This window comes from Peromyscus leucopus, chromosome 5, assembly GCF_004664715.2.
Source record: "Peromyscus leucopus breed LL Stock chromosome 5, UCI_PerLeu_2.1, whole genome shotgun sequence".
NCBI classification, from domain to species: Eukaryota; Metazoa; Chordata; class Mammalia; order Rodentia; family Cricetidae; genus Peromyscus; species Peromyscus leucopus.
Genome location: NC_051067.1, coordinates 120285855 through 120307997, shown reverse-complemented (window position 1 = coordinate 120307997; position 22143 = coordinate 120285855). Strand labels below are relative to the sequence as shown.

The 22143-nt window shown below is 45.4% G+C and overlaps 1 protein-coding gene across 1 annotated transcript in view; it reads right to left on the bottom strand.

Moving 5' to 3' along the window:
- Positions 1-22143, bottom strand: part of Hsd17b2 (hydroxysteroid 17-beta dehydrogenase 2) — a 70105-nt gene that overhangs the window by 2358 nt on the left and 45604 nt on the right. Inside the window, exons 3-4 of the mRNA XM_028875719.2 lie at positions 20231-20416; positions 4299-4436 (exon numbers count right to left, since the gene is read on the bottom strand). Coding sequence (XP_028731552.1) covers positions 4299-4436; positions 20231-20416 — 324 coding nt within the window. The remainder of the gene's footprint in view (positions 1-4298; positions 4437-20230; positions 20417-22143) is intronic.

Here is a 22143-nt window from a genome sequence, read left to right as displayed (position 1 = left end):
TTTTATAAGTGAGTATCAAGGAGATGTGAGTATCTTTAAAATCAATCTCCTTTGATGAAACTAACAATTGTTTCTATACTTATACACACAGAAGCCTGCATTTTCTTTTATCAGGAAGGAACAAAAAAAGGTGGTATTTTGCTCTTTCCTGGTAAAAAGCTATGGATCTGAGCTGTAGTTTGAAGCATAGCAATAGGCTTTGTGTTGAACAGGTTTCAGCCAGCCACTGTCCAATCACAGCCTTGCCAGGCAGCCTTTCTTGGGTTTGCCACTGCAATGCTGCAGTCCACAGACTTGTAGCATATACCCTGCTGTAAGTGGGCTTTGGGTGCACCCAAAATGCAGATAGTTAGTTTTAAAAAAACATGAACATTTTTAAACTTCTAATAGCTACCACCAGATTATCCCTCAAAAACACCATGGCCCCCATTCTCTGTCCTTCATGTATGCAAGGGTTGGTTGGCTGGCTGTGGGATTGTACCTTGATTTGCTACTGTATGAGTGCCTATATGAAGTATTGTACCCCAAAGTCCAGTGGTGCTGGGGGACTATAAGTGAACATCCAGTGGCCCATTTCTCTTCGTGAAGGCACAGCACTACAGGTAGAGAAATAATTACCCAACAATTAATTGGGAGGTTTAGCCTTGCAAGACACTCTCTGGCTTGCGTGTTATGTCCCTCCTGGCACCTCTCTCTAACCCCAGATCTCAAAAGCTAGAGAATTTCTCTGTCTCTCTCTCTCCACTTCATTGACTTATAAAAGTTATATTCATTAATATACATATATGTATGTATATCTGCCCATCTAAATGCTGTGTAGCAGGATGGGATGGCCCAAAGTGCTTATGTTAAAGCCAGAGGACAACTTTCAGAATCAGATCTCTTTTTCCACCGTGTTGAGTCCTGGGGTTTGAACTCAGGTCATCAGGCTTGGCATCAAGTGACTTTCCTCACCGATTCATCTCTCCCACTATTCATGAACTAACCACATTTGAGAATACACTGTCTAGAGCCCCTAACCATTCTCCCCACCCCTGCCAGTGACAAAGCCACCAGCCTTTTGTCAACCACTATCTATTACTTTAGGTGCACATAACCCACCTATCCCCTAGCACTTTGGAGTAACACATAACCTGTCAATCTAACTGAATCAAAATCCCATCTTTGTTTCATATCAGCTCGGTGGCTGGGAACATCCTCAATTTGAACATTGATTTTTCTCATTACTATATATATATATTCTATTGCCTCCTTCGTAGATGAGAACTATGTGAAACAGTACAGGAAGCTAACATGTTTGCTGTTTGCTAGGCATGAAATGCCTTGGCTATTTTTATTATTTGTAGGACATTGGGAAAAACATGATCTGTGTCCTTGTCTGTTTTTTAGAAGCTCGACACTGATTTCTTTGTAAGTTCCTTCCTTGCCTCCACCTTCAGTTAAATGAAAACACAGGGCGTTGTTCTCTAGCCTACCCTCTGTCTGCTGGCTGACAGTCTGGTACAAAAGACAAGACCAGACAGAGGCACTGGAGATCTGTCCTCAAACTCCTCATCATCAATGTTGTACCAGGAGCCTGCACTGGGACATATTACCCACCTTGCCTTGGGGCACCCTCACCTGGAGAACGTCAATTTAGTTTGCCCTGTAGATAATAAAGAACTAGAAGATGTTCCCAATACAATAATTACATTTTAAAGCTTTTGTTTGGTTTGGTTTTGGTTTTTTGAGACAGTGTTTCTCTGGAACAATCCTTCACCACCACCCATTGTAAGATGAGGAGGTGGGTACCTTTTGGAATAGGGAGAGGGTTGGATGGAAAGGGTTGTAAAGGGGCTTCTGGGTGCTGTTTTCATTGTTGATCTTAGTACATGAGTGCTTGTGTTAAGCTGTTAAACCATAAGTGTCATACCTTTCCCTATGTCTATGATATAGTTCTTCATGGAAACAGTAAGATCAACTACCCCAAGCATGAGTGGGAGCAGGTGTTGATGTGCCTGCTAAGAGCAGGTCCCCAGAAATGTCAGCAGCAAGACTTCCCTGAGTCCCTTAAAGTATAACTTAACACCAGCTTGCTCCCTTTTCCAAAGGGAGCCTTATGTGGATATGCTGGAATTTTCCTTTGGCTCATGAGCCTAACCTAATCCTTGATCCTACTGCCAGATGTCAAAGTCCAGTTCGGGGACAGCAAGTTGGCTCAGTAGGGAATGACCCTGGGCACCAAGTCTGACAACCTGAGTTTGATCTCCAGGAATCACATGGTGGGAGGAGAAAACCAATTCCCAAAAGTTGTCCTCTGATCTCTGTGCACATGCCATAACATGTGGGCGCTCACACATACATACATGCACAGAAAAATAAAAATAAAGAAATGTACAAAATAAAAGTACAGTGCAGCATCTTCTTGGTCTACCAGCTCCCAGCTGGCTTTCCCCTCTAGAATGCCCTTCTTTCCCTTCCAGTCCAGACTTGCTCCACTCTTCTCTATCAACTTCCCCCAATTCTCCTCCCTGTTGGGGAGTTTGGAGTAGAAGCCCATCCACAGACGTCATCTTCTCTCCGATCTCTATTACCCTGATCCCCCTTCTCGGCATATATGGCTAATGTTCCTTTTTATGTTCTTTAATGGTTCCTGAGCCTCCTCCACAGCCCGGTGAGGATCCCATCTGTCAAGTGCTTCTGGCCAAAGGTTCGGTTTTTCTTTAGATTTTATCTCATGCGTTTGGCCCGACACTGACACCTTTAGGGTTTATTCTTCAGTGGTTAGCAATACCTTCCAGTTTGTGAGCTTTATTAGACTTCCTTCTCACACCTTCACTAACATGACCAATGAAACGTTTTATGGTCCAGAAAAAAAAAAAAAAGGATGAACCTTCTGTCTCCTCCCAGAGTTCAGAAATTCAAGGATAAGATGGGCAAAGACATCTCCCAGGATGGAAGGAGGTGGCCCTGTTCTCTAAAGGAGAGGAGAGAAATGCTGCTTTCAAAACATAAAGAAGAAAACCATCTTGTAGGGAGGGAAGGGTTCTGGTGTTACCCAGCACCCGTTCAGTTTGTTTGTGAGCAATCTCCAAGTCTAAATGAACAAACCCAACAAGAAGCTGATGGACACCATGTTGGAAGTGGGGTTTGGGTGACTCAGGAAAATCAGGAAGAGTCAGTCCATTGGGCTCATTTCTGAGCTGTGCTCTCACAGAGCAAAAAAAAAAAAAATAAAAAAAAAATAGGGCATGGAAGAAGGGGACATGGGGAAGTTGATGTTCTGAGTGGGCATCAGGGGAGCTGGGTTTGTACTCAGCATGGCCTCTGCTTGCTTACAGCTTCTGAGCCCCCTCATCCACTTCCAGGAAAGAAGCCCAGAAAGGAATCACCCACAGAAGGCATGTGCCTCTCAAAGGTTAGATGAAGCTCATCTTCCCACTGAGCATGTAGTAACTCTCTCCAAACTCCCGCACTAAGAGGCTGACCATACTCTAGCCCAGCAGTAGCAGTACCAGGCCCTATTTTGGAAAGATATGAGCCCTCCCACATACCTTCGTGACAAGGCTCACTGCTGCCAGGAGAACTCACTACTGTCCGAGCAATCATACCCTTGATGATTGCTCTTGGCTTCCCTTAATTGGAGCATTTACTCAAAACGTTATTCAATTGTGTGTGTATGTGTGTGTCCCCTGCAGCTCAAGGGCCTGGGAGCTTGCCCCTTTGAGGAATCCTCTAGAAGGATGAGTCCTGTCTCCCAGCTTCTGTGGAGGGATGGAGACCTAACATCATCCCCTCTACACTGAGCAAGCCTTTGTCCTTTTGTATTTGTCTGGCTCAGCTGAGCCTTGCTCTGTCTGCTCCCTTAGCTCCAATTTAAACATCCAAGGCAGGGTTGGAGAGATGGCTCAGCAGTTTAGAGTGCTTGCTGCTAGTGCCGAGGGTCAGAGTTCAGTTTTCAGCTTTCACGTAGGGTGGTTCACAACTGCCTGTAACTTCAGCTCCAGGGGCCACCCAACATCCTCTTCTGGCCTCCCCAGGCACCTGCACACATGTGCATGTACACACAAGCAGACATACATTCACACACATAAATAAAAACAAATTAAAAATAAAATACTTGAAACACCCAAGTGACATCTACACAGTCAGCTTAGAACTTAGCTCTTACTGAATAAAATAAGTTCTCATGACTAATGCCTGGCTGTGCTCATCTCTGACAACCCTGTAGGGTTCAATGCATGTCATAACTGACCAAGAGGAATGTCAGGGTCCCTTTCCAGGAGACCATTACAGAGCTCCTGGGCTCAGGTACCTACTTGTTTTGAAACCTCCAGGTTGGATGGTAACAACTTTGACTCCCCATTTGGAGACCTCTTGTCTGATGATTGATGAAAACATGGTCAAAGCTGCCTTTGTGGAGCAGTAGGCTGCCATCATTTGTATTGGAACCCCAGCTGTGGGAATAACGGGAGAAAAAAATTAGGTTTGACATTGTCATTCATTCATCCAATAAAGCACCTGACTATACACCAGGGACTGATGTCAGGCAGACCAAGCCAGACAAAGGTATGGAAGGTCCTGCTGAATCCTGGTGAGTTCACATTCTAGGTCACTCCCGTTGCTCAGGTGTATTCATTTCTAAAAGGAATCTGATTGATTTAGGATCGACCAGCATCTACTCACCAGCTCATGCCCTTCAGCTTTAGCAGCCACCTACAGTATCACTTTGGGGGCTTGGATGGGGCCCACACTTCAGCCCACCTTGGCAATATCCAACAAATTAGACCCAATGCTAGTTGCAGCAAGGAGCAACATATGCCAGAGCATTTCTGTAATGAGCACGAGAAATATCTTAGTCTGTGGTGGAACGCATGTTCATTGTCCTGCCTACATCACAGTTAGCTTAGTACATGGAGCCTTGAGCTGGGCCAGGCCGCAGGCAAGGAGGGATCTTTAGAAAGGACACTCAAAGGAAACAAGAAAGTGTGAGTTACCTGATTGGAATAATGGGCTCTGAAGGTATGATTAAGACGAAATGACTACCAGGTAAGCGTGTTCAAGACTAGCATAAGCCTGAAGGAGCTAGAGAGGCGGCTCAGTTGGCAAAGTGCTCGTCACACAAGCATGGGAACCTGAATTCAGATCCCAGCACACGTGTAAAGTCCAAGTGTGGTGGTGTGTGTCTGTCCTTCAGCACTGGAGAAGCAGAGACGGCCAGATCCCTAGAACTCATTGTCTAGCCAGCTGAGGGCAGCTGCTGAGCTCCAGGCTCAATAAAAGACCCTGTCTCAAAATAAATAAATAAATGAATGAATAAAAATAAGGCAGAATAGTCAGAGGACCCTGACATCAAACTCCTCGTGCACATGCACAGATACACACAGTCATGTGACCACACACACACACACACACACACACACACACACACCACATACATGTACACACACAAATAATAACAACAAAAATAATGAATAAACGAAGTGAAATGGGCCCTAGGTCCACTCATGGGTGTTTTTATAAGAAAGCAAAGGACTGGACACAGAGGCACAGAAGGGGAAGCCGTGGGAAGACACAGCACAGGGGTCTTCTGTGGTCTTCTGGGAGAAGCCCGGGACATCTACAGCCACCAGAAAATGGGAGGGGTGAGGTTAAACTCTCTTTGAGAAGAGACTTCGGAAGATGCAGTCCTGCTAAGTCTGTGGTTTTGACTTGTGGCCTCCAGAACCATGAAAGAGCAAACTTCTGCAGTCTTAAGCCACTTGGTTTGTTCCAGGAAACTGACCTAGGTACATTCTAGGTGGGAAAAATGGCATTGTGAAAGGATGGAAACATCCACGTCTCATAGCACTAAGGAATACCTGAGAAAGCAGGACCCATAACGTGGCCTCTAGTATTACGAAGGATTCCCCTGGCCAAAGAAGATCCACTTGATGAATGGCTAAAATGATGCATCCATCCAGAAGAATGCAACTCAGCCACTAAATGCATGAACTTACTACATACAGCTAAAGGAGGGTCTCAAAGTAATTACAGTGGGTGAACGAGCCAAACAAAATTGAGTGTGTGCTCTTTCTTATGACTGCATTTATGTAAAAAAATGCAAACCAATCTATATAATGAGAGACACATATCAAGGGTCATATGCAAGATGGAAGGGTCCTGGAGAGATAGCTCAGCAGTTAAGAACACATAGTGTTCTTAGAGAGTCTGAGTTCAGTTCCCAGCACCTATGTCAAATAGTTCACAAGCACCTATAACTACAGCTTCAGGGACTCTGATGCCCGCTTCTGGCCTCTGTGGGCATGGCACTCACATGCTCATATACATTGACACACACATGCTCATAAGTAAAAATAAAGTCTTCAACTGAAGCTCCAGACCCTAAGAGGATTATTCTGTACTGTGCCCACATGAGAGATATGAACTATTAAGCTGCTCTTGGCTCCATTTTTGTGTCTAGAACCTTTTTTAAAGCTTTCTCAGGTTTTATGTGGATGTATGAGCCCCACTTTGGGCACCATATGTAAACAGTGCCAGAGCCTTTCTGCCCTGGCTACCTGTTCCCATGTAAAAAGCAGCTACTTCCCAAATTACCACACAGAGGCTATATTAATTATAAATGATTGGCCAGTAGCTCAGGCTTATTATTAACTAGCTCTAACATTTAAATTAACCCATTTCTATTCATCTATGCATTGCCATGTGACTATGGCTTTGCCAGTCCTCTGGCATCTTGCTTCTTGGGCAGCCCACTCACATCTCTCCTGACTCCTCCCCTCTTCATCTGAGTTCTCAGTTTGATTGTTGCACCTAATGTTATCCTGCCTTGCATTGGTCAAACAGCTTTATTATTAAGCAATGAGAGTAATACATATTCACAGCGTACAGAAGGATCAACCCATAGCAGATTATATTTGGAGACAAGGACTTTGGAACATGATTAAGTCATAAGGATGGAGCCCTCTTGGTGTGATCAGTGTCCCTTTAAAAAGAGACGTTAGTAGTTTCACTTATGTTCTCTGTTTCTGTTTCTGTCTCTCTGTCTCTCTCTGTCTCTGTCTCTCTCTCTTTCGTGTGTGTGTGTGTGTGTGTGTGTGTGTGTGTGTGTCCAGAATACAAGAACACATTGAGAAGGTAGTGTCTGCAACCTGGAAGACAGCCCTCACCAGCCCCTGACCCTACCAGCAACCTGACTTCAGACTTCAGCCTCCAGAACTGAAAGACAGAAATGTCTGCTGCTTGAGCCACCCAGCCTGGGATACCATGTTATGGCTACTCAGGCAGATTAGTTCAAGAGATGAGGAGGAGCAAGGGATTCCAAAGGGAATCTTCTAAGCAGGTTGGTTGTAGTGCCAGTGCCATGGGGATGTGAGCATGTCTAAAGTTACCCAATTGCACACTTTAAATACAAGCTGTCTACTATATATCCATAGCACTTCAACTCTTAAAATTTAGAAAGGGAAACCATAGCACTACACCAGCCTGTGGACACTTCAGCAAAATCCAGGGAAGGCTTCATGCCTATTTTCTTCTCCCCAAAGCCCCCCAGGACATGCCCACAACTTTCCAGGAGGAGCTCATGGCTTATCTTCCTGTGTCCCCTGGTTGATCACCTGTGTCTCCTGGTTTATCTTTCTGTATATTGGGAATCTCCAGCCCACTCCTCCCATCCCAGACTGCACCCATCAGAAACCCACCCCCCCCAAGAGTCAGCTCCTCTCCGAGATGCTCAAGACCAAGCCTACAGGGTATTTAAAACCCAGCCCCTAGACCTGCCAGGTAATTCCTCTCCAGTTTTCTTCCCCCCAGAATCACCCAGGGGTGCTTTGCTCATTAAACCTGGACTTTTAATTTGGCCTGATCTAGGAATATTTAGATAACCCTCTGCACTGATAGCTATGCTCAGCCATAACCCCAGTTCAAGCCTCCCTGTAATTATCATCATTGGCAGCATCTGGCCAGGTCCATCCCCAGTTGGAGAAAAGTACCTTATCAGAGATACCTCCGTACTCTCTAAGAACAGACTTAACCATCCGGGCTACCTGTTTGAGAAGGCCTGGCGGATGTGCCAATTAAGCCTTACTTCTCCATTCCCAAATCTTACCTCTGGTTCCAGGTCTCCCTTTAACTATCACCAGAGCATTTAGCTATACACAGATTGCCTAGCGACTGAGCATACTTTCCCCCACCCTGCAGAAAAATCGCAGATAGCTTGGACAGATAGGAGCCACAGGAAAAAAGAAGACAGTTTTATTTTCTCCCATTGGCCTAGCAACTTATAGATTCTTAAAATTTTCTACTTAATCACGTTTAAGACTATAGTTGAGCACATGAGAGTCCCTCTTCTTAGTTATTACCTGAATTTAGCCTTTAGTTAATTCATTTCCCCATTGGTCACTTCCCATTGGGGTTGTAAATGATAATGAATGGCTATTGCCTCTCAATGTGATTCTTTTTTTTTTATTTTACAATACTATTCAGTTCTACATAATAGCCACAGATTCCCTTGTTCTCTCCCATCCTGCCCCCCTCCCCTTCCCCCCAGCCCACCCCCCATTCCCACCTCTTTTTCTTATCACCCCTCCGTTTGACCCTGGAAGCCTGGCTATATATATACCAGAACTTCCAGGGCACTAGAGTCAGAGAAGAGAAAAGAGAATGGAAGAACTAGATGGGTAAGAACTTGCGAGGAACAAACTGAGATAGGGAAGAACTAGATTGAAGGGCTAGAAGAGAGGACTAGAGGAATGAGATGGAAGATGAGGAAGAGCCAGATGGGAAGTACTAGCTGGGTAAGAACAAGATGAAAAGGACCTAGATGAGGCAGAATTAAGATGAGAGAATTAAGATAGAACTTAGATAAGTATAGAGAGAAATCAGACAAGAAAGGAGCTAGGCATGAGAACAGAACTGAAGCTGTGTATAAAGGATGTTATGCCAGAGGAATTAAAGCAAGTGAACTATAGAGCTCGATGTGCTGAGATTCTATTTCCCGAAAATAGTCCTCAGGAGAGAGAAAGTAGTTCTCTCTCCTGAGCCCCTGGGATGTGTAATATTAAGGCTGGTCCCTCTAATATTATACAAGACCAAATGTTTGTCAATATTTTGCAACTGACTCCTTTTCCTGGCCGAAGTCTCTTTTCTCCTTCTGGGCAGACATACATCACTGTGGGAGGACAGCTTCTTAGCTCTGAGCCCCTTTGTGAGAATCCTACCTCTCTCCATACTTAAAGCTGTTAGTAAGAGCACTTGAGACCACAATACACCCCTGTACCTAAGTTTAACACAAGACCACTCATTTTTAAAGGAGGCTTAAGTCACTACCTCGTGGTCTGCTGTGCTAGGATAGACCTTTGCTGGTAGATGGACTTTCATCATCCTCTTCCTGAACCTCCATATAACTGGCTTCACCTATAGAAGGAGGGAATGTGGATTGCAAATAAGGACTAGGGCACATTGGGACTAGAATTTTTTAAGCAATCTTAGTAGAGTTAGAGCCGGGATTTGAACACAGGAGGTATTAGTTCCAGAATCCATATCTTAGCCTCTATCTGCTAACATGCCTACTAGTTGGCCAACCTCCAACATCCATGGAAATCATGAAAAGAAGAACACGCAGTTTAACCCCCATGATCTGCAGTTGCCACACAGCTAAGAGCATGACTCTTTTTTGTGGGGAAGGAAGATTTTTTCAAGATAGAATTTCTCTGTGTAGTCCTGGCTATCCTAGAACTCTCTGTGTAGACTAGGCTGGCCTCAAACTCACAGAGATCCACTTGCCTCTGGTTCCCGAGTGCTGGGATTAAAGACATGCACCCACCACCCGACAAGACAAGAGTGTGACTCTTAAGCCACATTCTGTTCTTTGGACTTTTGTACCAACCAAAGGACGCAGTTAGATGACAGATGCAATAATCATGTAAAAGAAGAAAAAAATCACTTAAAAGATCAGCTGCTCACATGTTTTGAGAAAGGGAGTCAATTGCATCAGAGCCTGTTTGAGGGCAGGTGATTGACGCACAGAGATTTGCTCAGTTAAATGCCAGGGTCCTTCACTTCAAGTGACGTGGTCAAGCCTGCTGTCAATTAGCCCGTCTGTTCTTAAGAAAGTAATGTATGTTTATATGCCTCTGTCTTTTAACCCATAAACCAAGAATAGTGAAGCTGGGAAGGTGGGTCAGTTAGTAAAGTGCTTGCCTTGAAAGCATAAGGGCCTGAATTCCATCTCCAGCACCAATGTGGAGAGAGACAGACAGACAAGGGGGGGTCCGGTTACAATGGTACAAACTTATACTCCCAGTGCTGGGGAAGTCAGAGATAGGATGATACCCTGGGACTTGACTTGCTGGTCAGTCAACTCAGGTTACTTAGAGGGTTCCAGGCCAATGAGAGACTTTGTCTTAAAAAAAAAAAATGTAGACAATGCCTGAGAAACAATACCTAAGGTTGTCAAGGTTGTCCTCTGGCCTCACATACACTTGTGTACATGAACACACCTCTCCCTCCCCCTCTCTCCCTCTCTCCATCTCTCTCATACACACACACACACACACAAACTACTGACAGTACATGCACCTAAAGGGGTGATAAGAATTTAAATGACCAGCATAGTGCCAACACAAGTTAGCACCCTGCAAAGGCTTCTCTTTTCTGGTACTACCCAACTTTTTCACATAATAGCTTCACAGCCCCCAAGACTCCGTAGTGAAGTGTTTCTTGGACATAAGTGTGCTTCAGAACCCTGGCAATGCTTGTTTGTCTCTAGGCCTGATAGGAATCCCCTGAACCTAGTGAATCATGATCTGTAGAACAGCCCTTTAAACCCACCCCAACTGACTCCTTTGAATACTGAATCTTGAGGAGGCGCATTAGGGTTTTTGACACGTATTCCTGAAGATGACCTTTCAAATGGATGTTCTGCCTTATGGATGGACTGGGTGATGAGTTTGAATGAGGCCTATGTTGGAAATTTGACTCTCAATGGAACAGTGTTGGGAGGTGGAGTCGTGAGTGGTGATTGGGCCTGATGATGTAAGGCGACATATACACAGGATCCTAAAATGATTAGTCTTGATAGTCAACTTGATTGGACTGAGAACTTCCTAGATTAAATAAATGGGTCAACATCATCTCAGGAATGAGTTCATTGCTGAAGAAGGTGTCCAGCATATCTCTCTCTCTCTCTCTCTCTCTCTCTCTCTCTCTCTCTCTCTCTCTCTCTCTCTCTCTTTCTCTCTCCCAAATGGTGATAAATAGAGACATTAACCATCCTCAAGCTAAGAAAAGAACTCTCACTGGCCACACTGATACTTGGATGTGGGACTTCCAGCCTCCGGAGCTGTAACTATATTTCTGTTATTTAAGCCACTTGGCCTGTGGCATTTCATGATGACAGCTAGGCTGACTAACACATCCTATTAACAGTATGACCTATTTTAGCCAACCACATACAGAACCATAGACTCTTTCCATCTCTTCTAGGCCATGATAACAAACTTGTTTAGTTACATACCATAAACATATTTCCCCAAACAACCACCCCAGTGTATGTGTTGTGTTGTATATTTGTGTGTGTGTATTTGTATGTGTGTGGGGGGGGTGGGCAATATGCATGGAGGTACTTTTGCACACACGTGCATGTGTGTCTGGCGGCTTCCTCTATAACTCTTTACCTTGTTTTTTGAGGCAGTGTCTCTCTCTGAACCCGGAGATCACTGATTGGCCAAACTGGCTAGCCAACGAGTTCCAGTAATAGCCCAGTGCTGGAGTCACTGCACACCATCATCTCTGCTTGTGTGTGGGTATCAGGGATCCAAACTCGGATACTTGTGCTTGCAACTGAACCAGTTCCTCAGCTCTCCCACTTCAGCCTCTGTGACCCACTCAAAGGCCTTGTCTTCTGTCCTAAGTCCTATGTTTGGCAAGTGAATAAACTGAAAATGTGAACTTGCCCATCCCTAGGAGTTACACTTGCCTGGTACCATTGGTAAGTTAGTAAAGTATCCTAAAGTCCTACTGGCCAGTTTTGATGTCCTTTGAGAATACATAAAGCCTCAGACATGCCACAGTCACAATGATCAATCCCTACATAAAGAGCCTGTTTGTCAAAGATCACTTTTTACTATTTTTAATTACATATGTGAGTCTGTGTGTAAGCCCATACACATGAGTACATGAGCCAGTGGAGGCCAGAGGGTCACTCTGAACCTAGGGTTACAGGCAGTTGTGAGATGATGTGGATACTGGGAACCTAACTTGGGTCCTCTGCAAAAGCAAAAAGAACTCTTAACTACCAACTCATCTCCCCAACCCCAGGAGCTTCACTTTATAGCTTGAAGCTAAGGTGTGATTTTGTGGGAATTAAGGAAGAGATGAAACTTTTCAAATAAATTCCCTGGCAAGACAGCAGGGGGCAGAACATAGCAGCCTTTCCCAGAGGCTCCAAGGGAAAGGTTCCAAGGTCACTTAGTTTATTTACTCTCTGGTATCTATCCTAGCCAGGGCTACCCATCCCTAATCTCAGAACACCAAAAGGTCTCTCACCTACCTTCTGATGCTTCCAAGGTCCATTGAAGTTGACTCTGTTAGCAAAGTCCACTCCTCTGGTCCTCTTTCCCAAGCTGAACTACAAACCCTTCCCATGAGCTCAGGAAATACAGGCTTGCTAATTCCCCTGAGGAAGCTCAGTAGAAACTTCAAACAGCATTTGATGGTCTCTTTGTCATTTGAAGGTCTCTGGAACTGTGACAAGCTGCTAGGTACCACAGCAAAATCAAGGTCTAGAACCTTGTTCCGAAAAGAATGGGTGACAGCTGGAAGTAGCACCGGGGACTCATAGAACTGCAAATTCTCAGGTCCCACTCTAGAACTAGTAAGTCAGAAAATATTCGTGGGGCCCAAAAATTGTTATCGTGACAAAAAACTATAACGTAAACATACCATTACATAACACAAAATGAACTGTGGTGGTTTTTAAAGTCTACTCTGTAGCATTATACTCCACTTCTTAGCTGAGTGACACTCCTAGAACCCCCAAAGCCAGGTCTCATTTTCTCCCTATAGAGCACATTTTCCCTTCATTCTGAAAGAAGGGATCTACATTCACACACCAGTACTGTTTTGTTTGCTTTGAGTGATGTTTCAACCAAGATGCCTTCCTAATTCCTGGCTTAGGAGGAACGCAAGACTCAGAGGCCTCGGTGTCTGAAAATCCTCCCCACTCTGCAGAGAGAAGACGATATGGAGAAAAGCAGTTTTTCCCCTGAACAAAGGGGCCACCATATGGGCAAGTGGCAGAGCCTGAGGGCTGGTGGAAGTGGGTGCTGCTAGCTTCTAGGGAGTTAAGAACATGGGTGTTTCCAAACTCCCCACAATGTACAGGACAGCCTCCTGCTCCAAACGTCAAAAAGTCAGAGGTGGGGAATAACTTCCCCACACATCCTAGTGTCTTGGAGACTGACTAGGTTCCCTATCATCTCCATGTGAAAGCTGATACTGGACTCCAAGTCACCACCTGATAACAAAAGATCAAGATTCAGATCATGCCTGACTGGAAACTCCTAAAGCCCAAGTCATTCCATAAAAGGTTGCTTCCAACCGTTTTCATTCAAGGACACTGTGAGGCTGCATACAAATATTTACTTTGATTTCCTAAGAAGAAAATTGGCCAAGAAAAGCTTTGAGATCACTCTTTTCCAATTCTTTAAATACTTGGTTAAATATTTATCCAACTGCCTTGCTGGGACTAGAGTTATAGAGCTAAACCTGTGATATGCTACTACAGGGGACCATTCCCAGGGTGGGTGGGTGCTTAGTCCTCCCACTCCCTTTGTTCTAGAGGGAGAAAATTAGAGCTGGCTTTGGGGATTCCAGGAATGTCACTCAACAACTAACAAGTGGAGTAGACTCCCAACTTTCTAGCTTGCAGCTTTTGACAGTGAGGAAATGATTGATGATTTGCAAGAGAGCCATCCATGGATCAAGGTCCCAGGGCAGAACGGGACACCCAGGGAGAGGAAAGGAGTTAGGAAAGGAGATGATGAAGTGAAGAAAGGAGAGATGGGAAGTTAGGGAAACTGACGGCTTCTTCAATCTGTTTGTGAGAGCTCCAGACAGGAAATCAATATGGCCGACAACGCGAACCGTTAATCCTTCCTCTTCTCCTCTGCTCACTCATGACTCCTAAGAAAGGCAGAACCTATCAAGGTTCTCAGATCATTGAATAGCTAAGAATTAGAGGACGTGAAAGGATCAGACTGGAAGTGTCCGGAAAGGAGAACGTAGGAAGCAGAGAAGGGAAGAGTCAAGATTTGGAAGTTAGAGAAGACAGAAGCTGGCCAGAGGTGAAGGGGCAGCAGCTGAAGATGCTTGGAAAAGCAGCCAAGTATCTGGAGGTATTTGCGTTAAAGCATGTTTGTGTATGAGATTTACCCTCTCCTCTGTCTTCCCACTAAGAGTCTAATAAAATGTGTTTTTTGGAGTTGTCTCTGACTTTTTTGGGTGATTAAAGAACTAGAAATTAATTCAGCAATGGGTAAAGATTGAGTTGTGAGCTGGTAAAATGGTTCAGCTGATAAAATCACTTGCCTCCAAGCCGGGGACCTTAGTTCAATCCCTAGGACCCTCACGGTAGAAGGACAGAATTGACTCCCAAAGTTGGCCTTTAACCACAAGTTCACCATTTACACATGTGCCCACAGACACACACACACACACACACACACACACACACACACACACACTAAAAAATATAATTTAAAATAAGAATGGGGAGCTTCAATATAGTTTAAGGAATAAAGAGATTTTCATGCATACCTAGGTTACATAAAAATGGGAGGACTAAACTTCACATTTGGAGAAAAGGGAAATGTTTGGTACTGGCATGGCATGTAATATAAAACACAGATAATAAAGAGAGAGAGCTAAATCAAGACTGTAAAACACATTTGTCACTGCAGAAAGTGTCTTGTTAGCTATCTAGCGAAGAGATAAAACTACCAGATGATATCATCCAAGTCACTTGCTCAGACAGCTTGAGGCATAGTGAGCCATCACTAACAACCTGTGTTGGTACTGGAAAAGGAAGTCGCCCAGCATTTTGGTAGGAAATGTAGAAGTGCCTTTCCTGTAAGGAAACTGTGACCGGCCTAAAGGCATTCAGTCTGCTCTCGGGCTCAGCCCAGGTGTACTAGCTTCCTGGTGCTGCTGCAAAAAAACCACCCCAATGTCTGTGGGTGATTCCCATGCTGTTCATCAGATCAGCTGCCTCCTCACGGCTGCGTTGATGTCTTTAGGACTATTAGCCTTGCTGCCACAAATGATCTGAGTAGACTTTTACATTCCAGCTCAACTCTTCCTGGCTTACAGAGAGTTCCACAAAGGTAACAGAGATTTCCAACTCCAGACAGTCTGGTAGGTCCAAATAGCCCGGATTCCTTTTGGAGAGCAGACACTGGTAACTAGTTAACTGTTTCTCTCTGCTTCAAAGCAAGAAACCAGTAGCAACGACACCTTCCAAAGCCACTTGTGTATCAGTTTTGCCTAGAGCTCCATCATCAAGTTGGTAACATGCTAAAGGGTGACTCTTGTGGGTGTGTAGATTATGGGTTACCTTTAAAAACACCTGTGTGCGTGTGTGTGTGTGTGTGTGTGTGTGTGTGTGTGTGTGTGTATTTTTTATTTATTTGTGTATGTGTTTGTGCCTCTGTGAATTTCTGTGCACCCTGTGCACACAGAAACCTGCAGAGATAATAAGAGGATGTCAAATCCCCCTGGAGCTGGAGTTACAGGGGGGTGTGACTCACTGTGTGGGAGCTGGGAATCAAACTCAGGCCTTGTACAAGAGCAGTAAGTGCTCTAACCATTGAGCCATCTCCTTAGCCCCTTTTATAGGTTCTCCCCCCCTTTATAGGTTCTTTAGCTTCCCTGATCCTTGTGTAAACCTAATTGTCCTCTCTCTCTCTCTCTCTCTCTCTCTCTCTCTCTCTCTCTGTGTGTGTGTGTGTGTGTGTGTGTGTGTGTGTGTATGTGTGCGTGTATTCTGTATGTAAGTGTTATATGGGTAATTATACACATGAGTGGAAATATGTACACACTACACACAAGTGTGTGTGCATGTAGAAGCCAGAGGTCGACACTAGGGGTCTCCTCCACTTCTCTCCACCTTATTTTTTGAGACAAGGTCTCCTTCAATCTGGAGCTCACCCATTCATCTAGTCTGGCCAGCAGATGGGCTTCAGGTGTCCACCTGTCTCAGTCTCTCCAGTGCTAGGATTATGGGAACACAGCCGGTTTCTCACACTGGTTCTGAGGATCCAAACACATCCTTAAATTTGCATAGCATAGACTTTCCAGACAAGGCTATTTCCCTTGCCCTAAGCTAGCTCTTCCCCCCCCCCCAAAAAAAATATTTTTTATTATGTCACAAAATTCTCCATGATGGTCCAAAGCATTCCTTTTTTTTTTTTTTTTTTTTTTTTTTTTTTTTTTTTGGTTTTTCGAGACAGGGTTTCTCTGTGTAGGTTTGCTCCTTTCCTGGAACTCACTTGGTAGCCCAGGCTGGCCTCAAACTCACAGAGATCCTCCTGCCTCTGCCTCCCAAGTGCTGGGATTAAAGGCGTGCGCCACCACCGCCTGACTAAGCATTCCTCTTTGTGGCTTCTGCTACATTCCTTTGTTCCTCATTAATGCTTTGCAGATGAAATTTTGAGCCCTTTTCCAGAAAACCTGAACCCCTCACTCTCAGTGTCATGGGTTTACAGAGACCACTAGGATGAGATAGGTCCCTAACTCCTGTAGTATACGCATAAGAGGAGGCACTGGGAAGGCAGACACTCAGACAGGAACACATGCAAAGGGCACATGACAAAGGGGCCTTCAAAGCCAACAAGAGAAAACCAGTGAGAAAGCAATACTGCGGACGCCTTTATCTTGGACTTTCAGTCTCCAGAACAGTGAGAAAAGCACGCCTGCTGTCTAAGCCACCCGTCAGCCTTCACCCAGTCTTCAGCCTTGCTCTTGTTCTGCCGGCTCAGCAAATTCACACAGAGGGAGACGGGTCTTCGGGAAGCAGCATTTCTGTCTTCTTACGGCTCCGCCCCTGCCCTGCTGTGCACGTTGCCTCCTGTCTCCTGACTTCCTGCTGTCCTCCGACCTTGACACCATGTCCTGGGTGGCTCTTGTGTCCCACAAATGTACTTCTTTCTAGAGTTTCTCTGAGACTCAGCCTTCAGAGCTGGACTTGAGGAAAGAACACTTCCTCCATCTGGTGGAGCCTCAGGGAGGAACAAAGCCAAGAGGGCTCTGTGCTTGGAGACGTGAAAGGCCTGCAGAGCAGAGGACTGGTGGGAGAGCAAGCTGGAGAGACTGATAGTGCATTTGATTTCGGACACAAGGACCTGGTACTGATCATGAGAGAATGTCATGGTAAAGCTGGCTGCAGATTCCCATAACCGGAGGTTGAAACGGGAGCGAGAGGCAGGGTACACTTTAACATCTGGAAAGCTATGACAACAGTGAGAACTTCTGACCCTCAGCGTGGCAGAGACCAAGCAGAAGACATGCAGAAGAACAGCCTGCGGGTTGTAGGCTCTTTCTTTTAAAAGATTTCATTTTCTTTTAAAATTATGTATATGTGTGTGGGTATGTGGAGCTGAGTGTGGTCCCTGTGGAGGCCAGAGGGAATGTCGGATCCCCTGGAGCTATGGTTACAGCTGGATGTGAGCTGCCCTACATGGGTGCTGGGAGTTGAACTCTTGTCCTCTCAAGAGCAGTGAAGACTCTGAGTCACGGAGCCATTTCTTCAGCCCCCAGTACAAGTTTTTAAATTGCCACCTCCCATCCATTCTTCATTTTTCACTCATTCACCAGTTGGCATATTCTTTTTCTTTTTGCTTTGTGTGTATGTGTGCATGTGCACATGTGTGTGTGTGTTCATGTATCTGCAGGTACACATGTGTACAGATGTACATAGAGGCCAGAGGACACCCTCAAGCGTCATTCCTCAGGCGAATTTCTTTATTTTTTTATTTTTTGGTGAGACAGCATTTCTCACAGGCCTGGAACTTATCAAGGAGAGTATGCTAGCTGGCTAGTAAGCCTCAGAATCCACCTGTCCCACCTCCCCTGTGTCGGGGTTATAAGGATAACACCACCACACCTGGCTTTTTCATATAGGGTCTGAGGATTGAACTCAGGTCTTCATGACTGTAAGACAAGCATTTTACTGACAGAGCCCACCTCGCCAGGCCCTTATTTTGATTTTGAACCATTATGATACCAAAGCTGACTATAGAGGTGATTTAACTTCAGTGTGAACTCATTATCTTCCTGCCTCCGCCTCCCTGGTGCTGGGATTACATGCAGGTACCACAAGGCCCAACTGTATTTGTTCACCTCTTTATTGATGCTATTTCCTGCCGGAATCTAGGTCTACAGCAAATACTCTATGTTGGAGACCACTGAAGGAAACCCTTAGGAATAAAGGGAACTCCTGAAGTAAGAACAAAGACAGCAAAGAGAAAAGCAGCCTGGTCAACGGTCCAAGGAAAAGGCAACGACCAGTTACTTCAGTAAATATTTGCCAAATGGATGAGTCAAGGACTGTGTGACAGTGGGGGAGGGGAGGTTTGCAAAGCATTGGAAAGTATAAAGGCCAAGTTCGGAACAAAGACAAAGGTAAAGTGTTGCGTGTTGGCTGGAGGCTGGGGAAACGGCTTAGCTGGTGGAGAGCTTACTGTGCCCTGTGCAAGCGTGAGGACCCGGGTTCAAACCCAGTCCCTTCCATTAAAAAAAAAAAAAAAGGAGGAGGGATGATGATGATGACAGTACGTTCCTCAGTGCTAGGAAGGTAGAGACCAAAATTCTGTAAAGTTTGCTGACCGGCCTGTCTAGCTAAATCAGTGAGCGCCAGGTTCAGAGAAGGATCCTGCCAAAAAATAATGTGGAAACCATCTACAGTCACCATATGCATGTGCAAGTGTACACACATAGGCATGAGTGCACACGCCACACACACCATACAAAGATGTTATAAGTGGGATATCTTTAGATTCATTGGTGTGTGAAAAGTAGCAAACATCTGGAAATAAATTTGGTTTTTCTCACAGAAGGTAAATAATAATTGCTCTTAATCAAGAATCAGTTTTTTTCTTCCCCCATAATCCTTTCAGCCCTTTCTCTTTCCTGTGCTTATGCCTTGGGCCAATCAATGACTTTAATCAAAGGCACAGAGCAGTTAATTTTAAGGAAGTGACTGAATTAAAGCCAGGAAAAGGATTGTGCTAAACAGTAACAACAACAACGGTGTAAGAAATAAAAATAAATAAATACATAAATAAATATACAAACAAACCTCCCCCACAAAGAAATTCTAGAAGAGCTGGTCACATTGCAACACACACACACACACACACACACACACACACACACACACATGCAAACACGCACGCACACACGCACATGCACACGCACACACTCACACACCAATACCAGAAACCTAGTTGGACTTTTTATTTTTATAAACTTTACTTAGAACCAACTAATCTAACAGGGAGACTAGGGTTCATCTCAGAAGGCAGGAACTGGGAGTCCAGAGCCCAGACCTATTTGACTTCCTTCTCACCCCATGAAGAAACCTGAGAAATACCCCAGAAGGTCTCACGGAGCTGAGGAAGGCCTGGGGAACTCCTGTGTGCAAATGTCTGTGGGAGAAGGCAAAGAGTGACAACCCATGCAGAGGCCACTGCTTATGGAATAGGAGACCACCAGGTTGTTGACAGACCCTGGACCCAAGAGCAAAGGTGAGGACAACATCACAGCTAATCCTAGGGGATGGACCCGGGGCACCCAAGGTACACACAGAGTGGAGCCCCTCACTTTCTCAGTTTACGGGAATAGCAGTGAGCTATGTTCAGAGAAGACGGAAGACAAGCGGCTCCAAGCACCAGAATCACCTGCACCATGAACTGTGCTGCCCTACGATGCTTACGTGTCGGCAGTCACGGTATGAGGACACTCGAGAGTCCCCAAATCCCCAGCAATGAACACGGTAATTAACAGAAAGTAGAGAAGTGCTTTCGCATGAGAGGATTTGAAAGGAGAGAAAGGTCAACCGTGAGCACACATACTGACTCATTGTGATCCAGCCCTGCTTTTGTGCACCTTGCTCTCGGGTGTAGCCTGCAAAGAATACAAAGGCCCACATCTTGTGTCAGGCACCACATGACCATGTGCCACCAAGCTGACTCACCTCCCATGCTGCTGACATTCACCAGCCGCCCCTTGGATTTTCTAAGTAGAGGCAGAAACACCTTGGTGACCTCCACTGCTCCGAAGAAGTTCACGGCCATGCATCTTCTGTAGTGGATCATGGGAGTAAGTTCCCCATCTATTGGCAACTGGAAGACCCCAGCATTGTTGACCACGGCCCACAGACCTGGGAACGAAAAGAAGCAGCTGTGAGGACGAGAAAAGGCTGGAGCACATGGGGGAGATTCACACACCAAACTCTGAACCCACCAAACCCCTCTGAAATGTAAGCTCCAGGCAGAGCACAAATTTCTTAACCTCAGTCTCTTCCCTTATACCTAAACCTCCCCAGGATGGGGCACCGTGGAGAAAAAAAAAAAAAAATGTGTGTATATTAAACAATGCTTTTGGAGATCCTCTCCTTCTAAAGTTTATTGAGGGGGTTGCTCATGCATGCCACCATGTGCATGTAGAGGTCAAAGGACAACTTATAGGAGTTGGTCCTCTCCTTTCACCCCGTGGGTCACATTGGCCGAATTCAGATCTTTGGGTTTGGTTGCAGACACCTTTACCCACCGAGATGTCCTGCTAGCTCAGTTCCTCTTTTGCCTAGCAGCCCTTTTCTGCAGCCGGGAAGCTGGGTAGTCACCATTTATGGGAAGAGTTGGCAGAGCCAGAGGTGAGTTTGTAGTGTCATAGTGGCCCTGGTCTTAAAGCACTGGTTCTCAACCTGTGGGTCGCGACCCCCCACGGGAGTGATGTATCAGATGTCCTGCATATCAGTTATTTATATTAAGATTCATAACGGTAGCAAAGTTACAGTTGTAAAGTAGCAATGAAATAATTTCTGTGGCTGGGGTCACCACAGCATGAGGAACTGCGTTAAGGGGCTGCAGTATTAGGAAGGTTGAGAAGCACTGACTTAAAGTTTCAAAGCCTGCTTCCTCCTCAGAGGAGTATGTAAAGACACCGTTAACACGCTGCAGGATGAGATGCTTGACAGTCTTCCCTCATCTCTAAACTAAAAACCTAAACACAAGAAGGAAAGGACCAACAGCAGCGGTGACTGCCATGTCCCTACCACCGGGAGCCTTACTTCCTGGACCAGACAGTGTGTCTCCTTGATGAACTTCAGAATCACAGCACAGCTGGTTCAGACATACTCCTGGTCCCACTACCAGAAATGCTGAGTGAACACGAGGTGGGACCTGAACATCTCTTTCTGCTAAGTCCCAAAGGATGCTGATGCTCGAGTTCCAGACCATCCTCGGAAAACCTCTGCCCCCAGCAGGGCTGTTGAACCCTCCTGGTACATTAGGATACTGTTTCTTCAGGCAACCCTAAGGCTCAGCTACCCCCTACCTCGGCCTATTAGATCAACCTGTGGGGTGGGAAAGAGAGTAGATCCAAACATAAGTAGTGTTTAAACTTGCCGAGATTCCAGTCGGGAACCACCCCCTAGAGAGTGGGAAAGCATGAACACAAAAATTCTAAGTCAGGCAAGGCAGGAGATATCTCAGCCTGGACCTCTCCAGTAGTTTGGGGTTGCTCAGGCCTCCCCTATTGTAGCAATGCACTTGGAGGCCTCGTTTCTTCATCTGCACATATTACACACACACACACACACACACACACACACACACACACACACACACACACACACCTGCAAACCATGCATCTAGCAACTTCAGAAGCCCTTCACCTGCACAGAGCTACACATAGTCCCATCTCCCCGCAGCAGTGTAAGTCTTCCCACCCCTGGTAACAATCATATTCAGACAACTTCTATTCAAGTATATTCCCCACGAATCCAGGTACAGAGACTAGAAGGGCTGATTCAGCCGGAACTGGCACCGGGTGTGTGTGCAGTAAGGCAAAACTGTATCCCCTAGTAACCTTTATGAAGACTTTTTT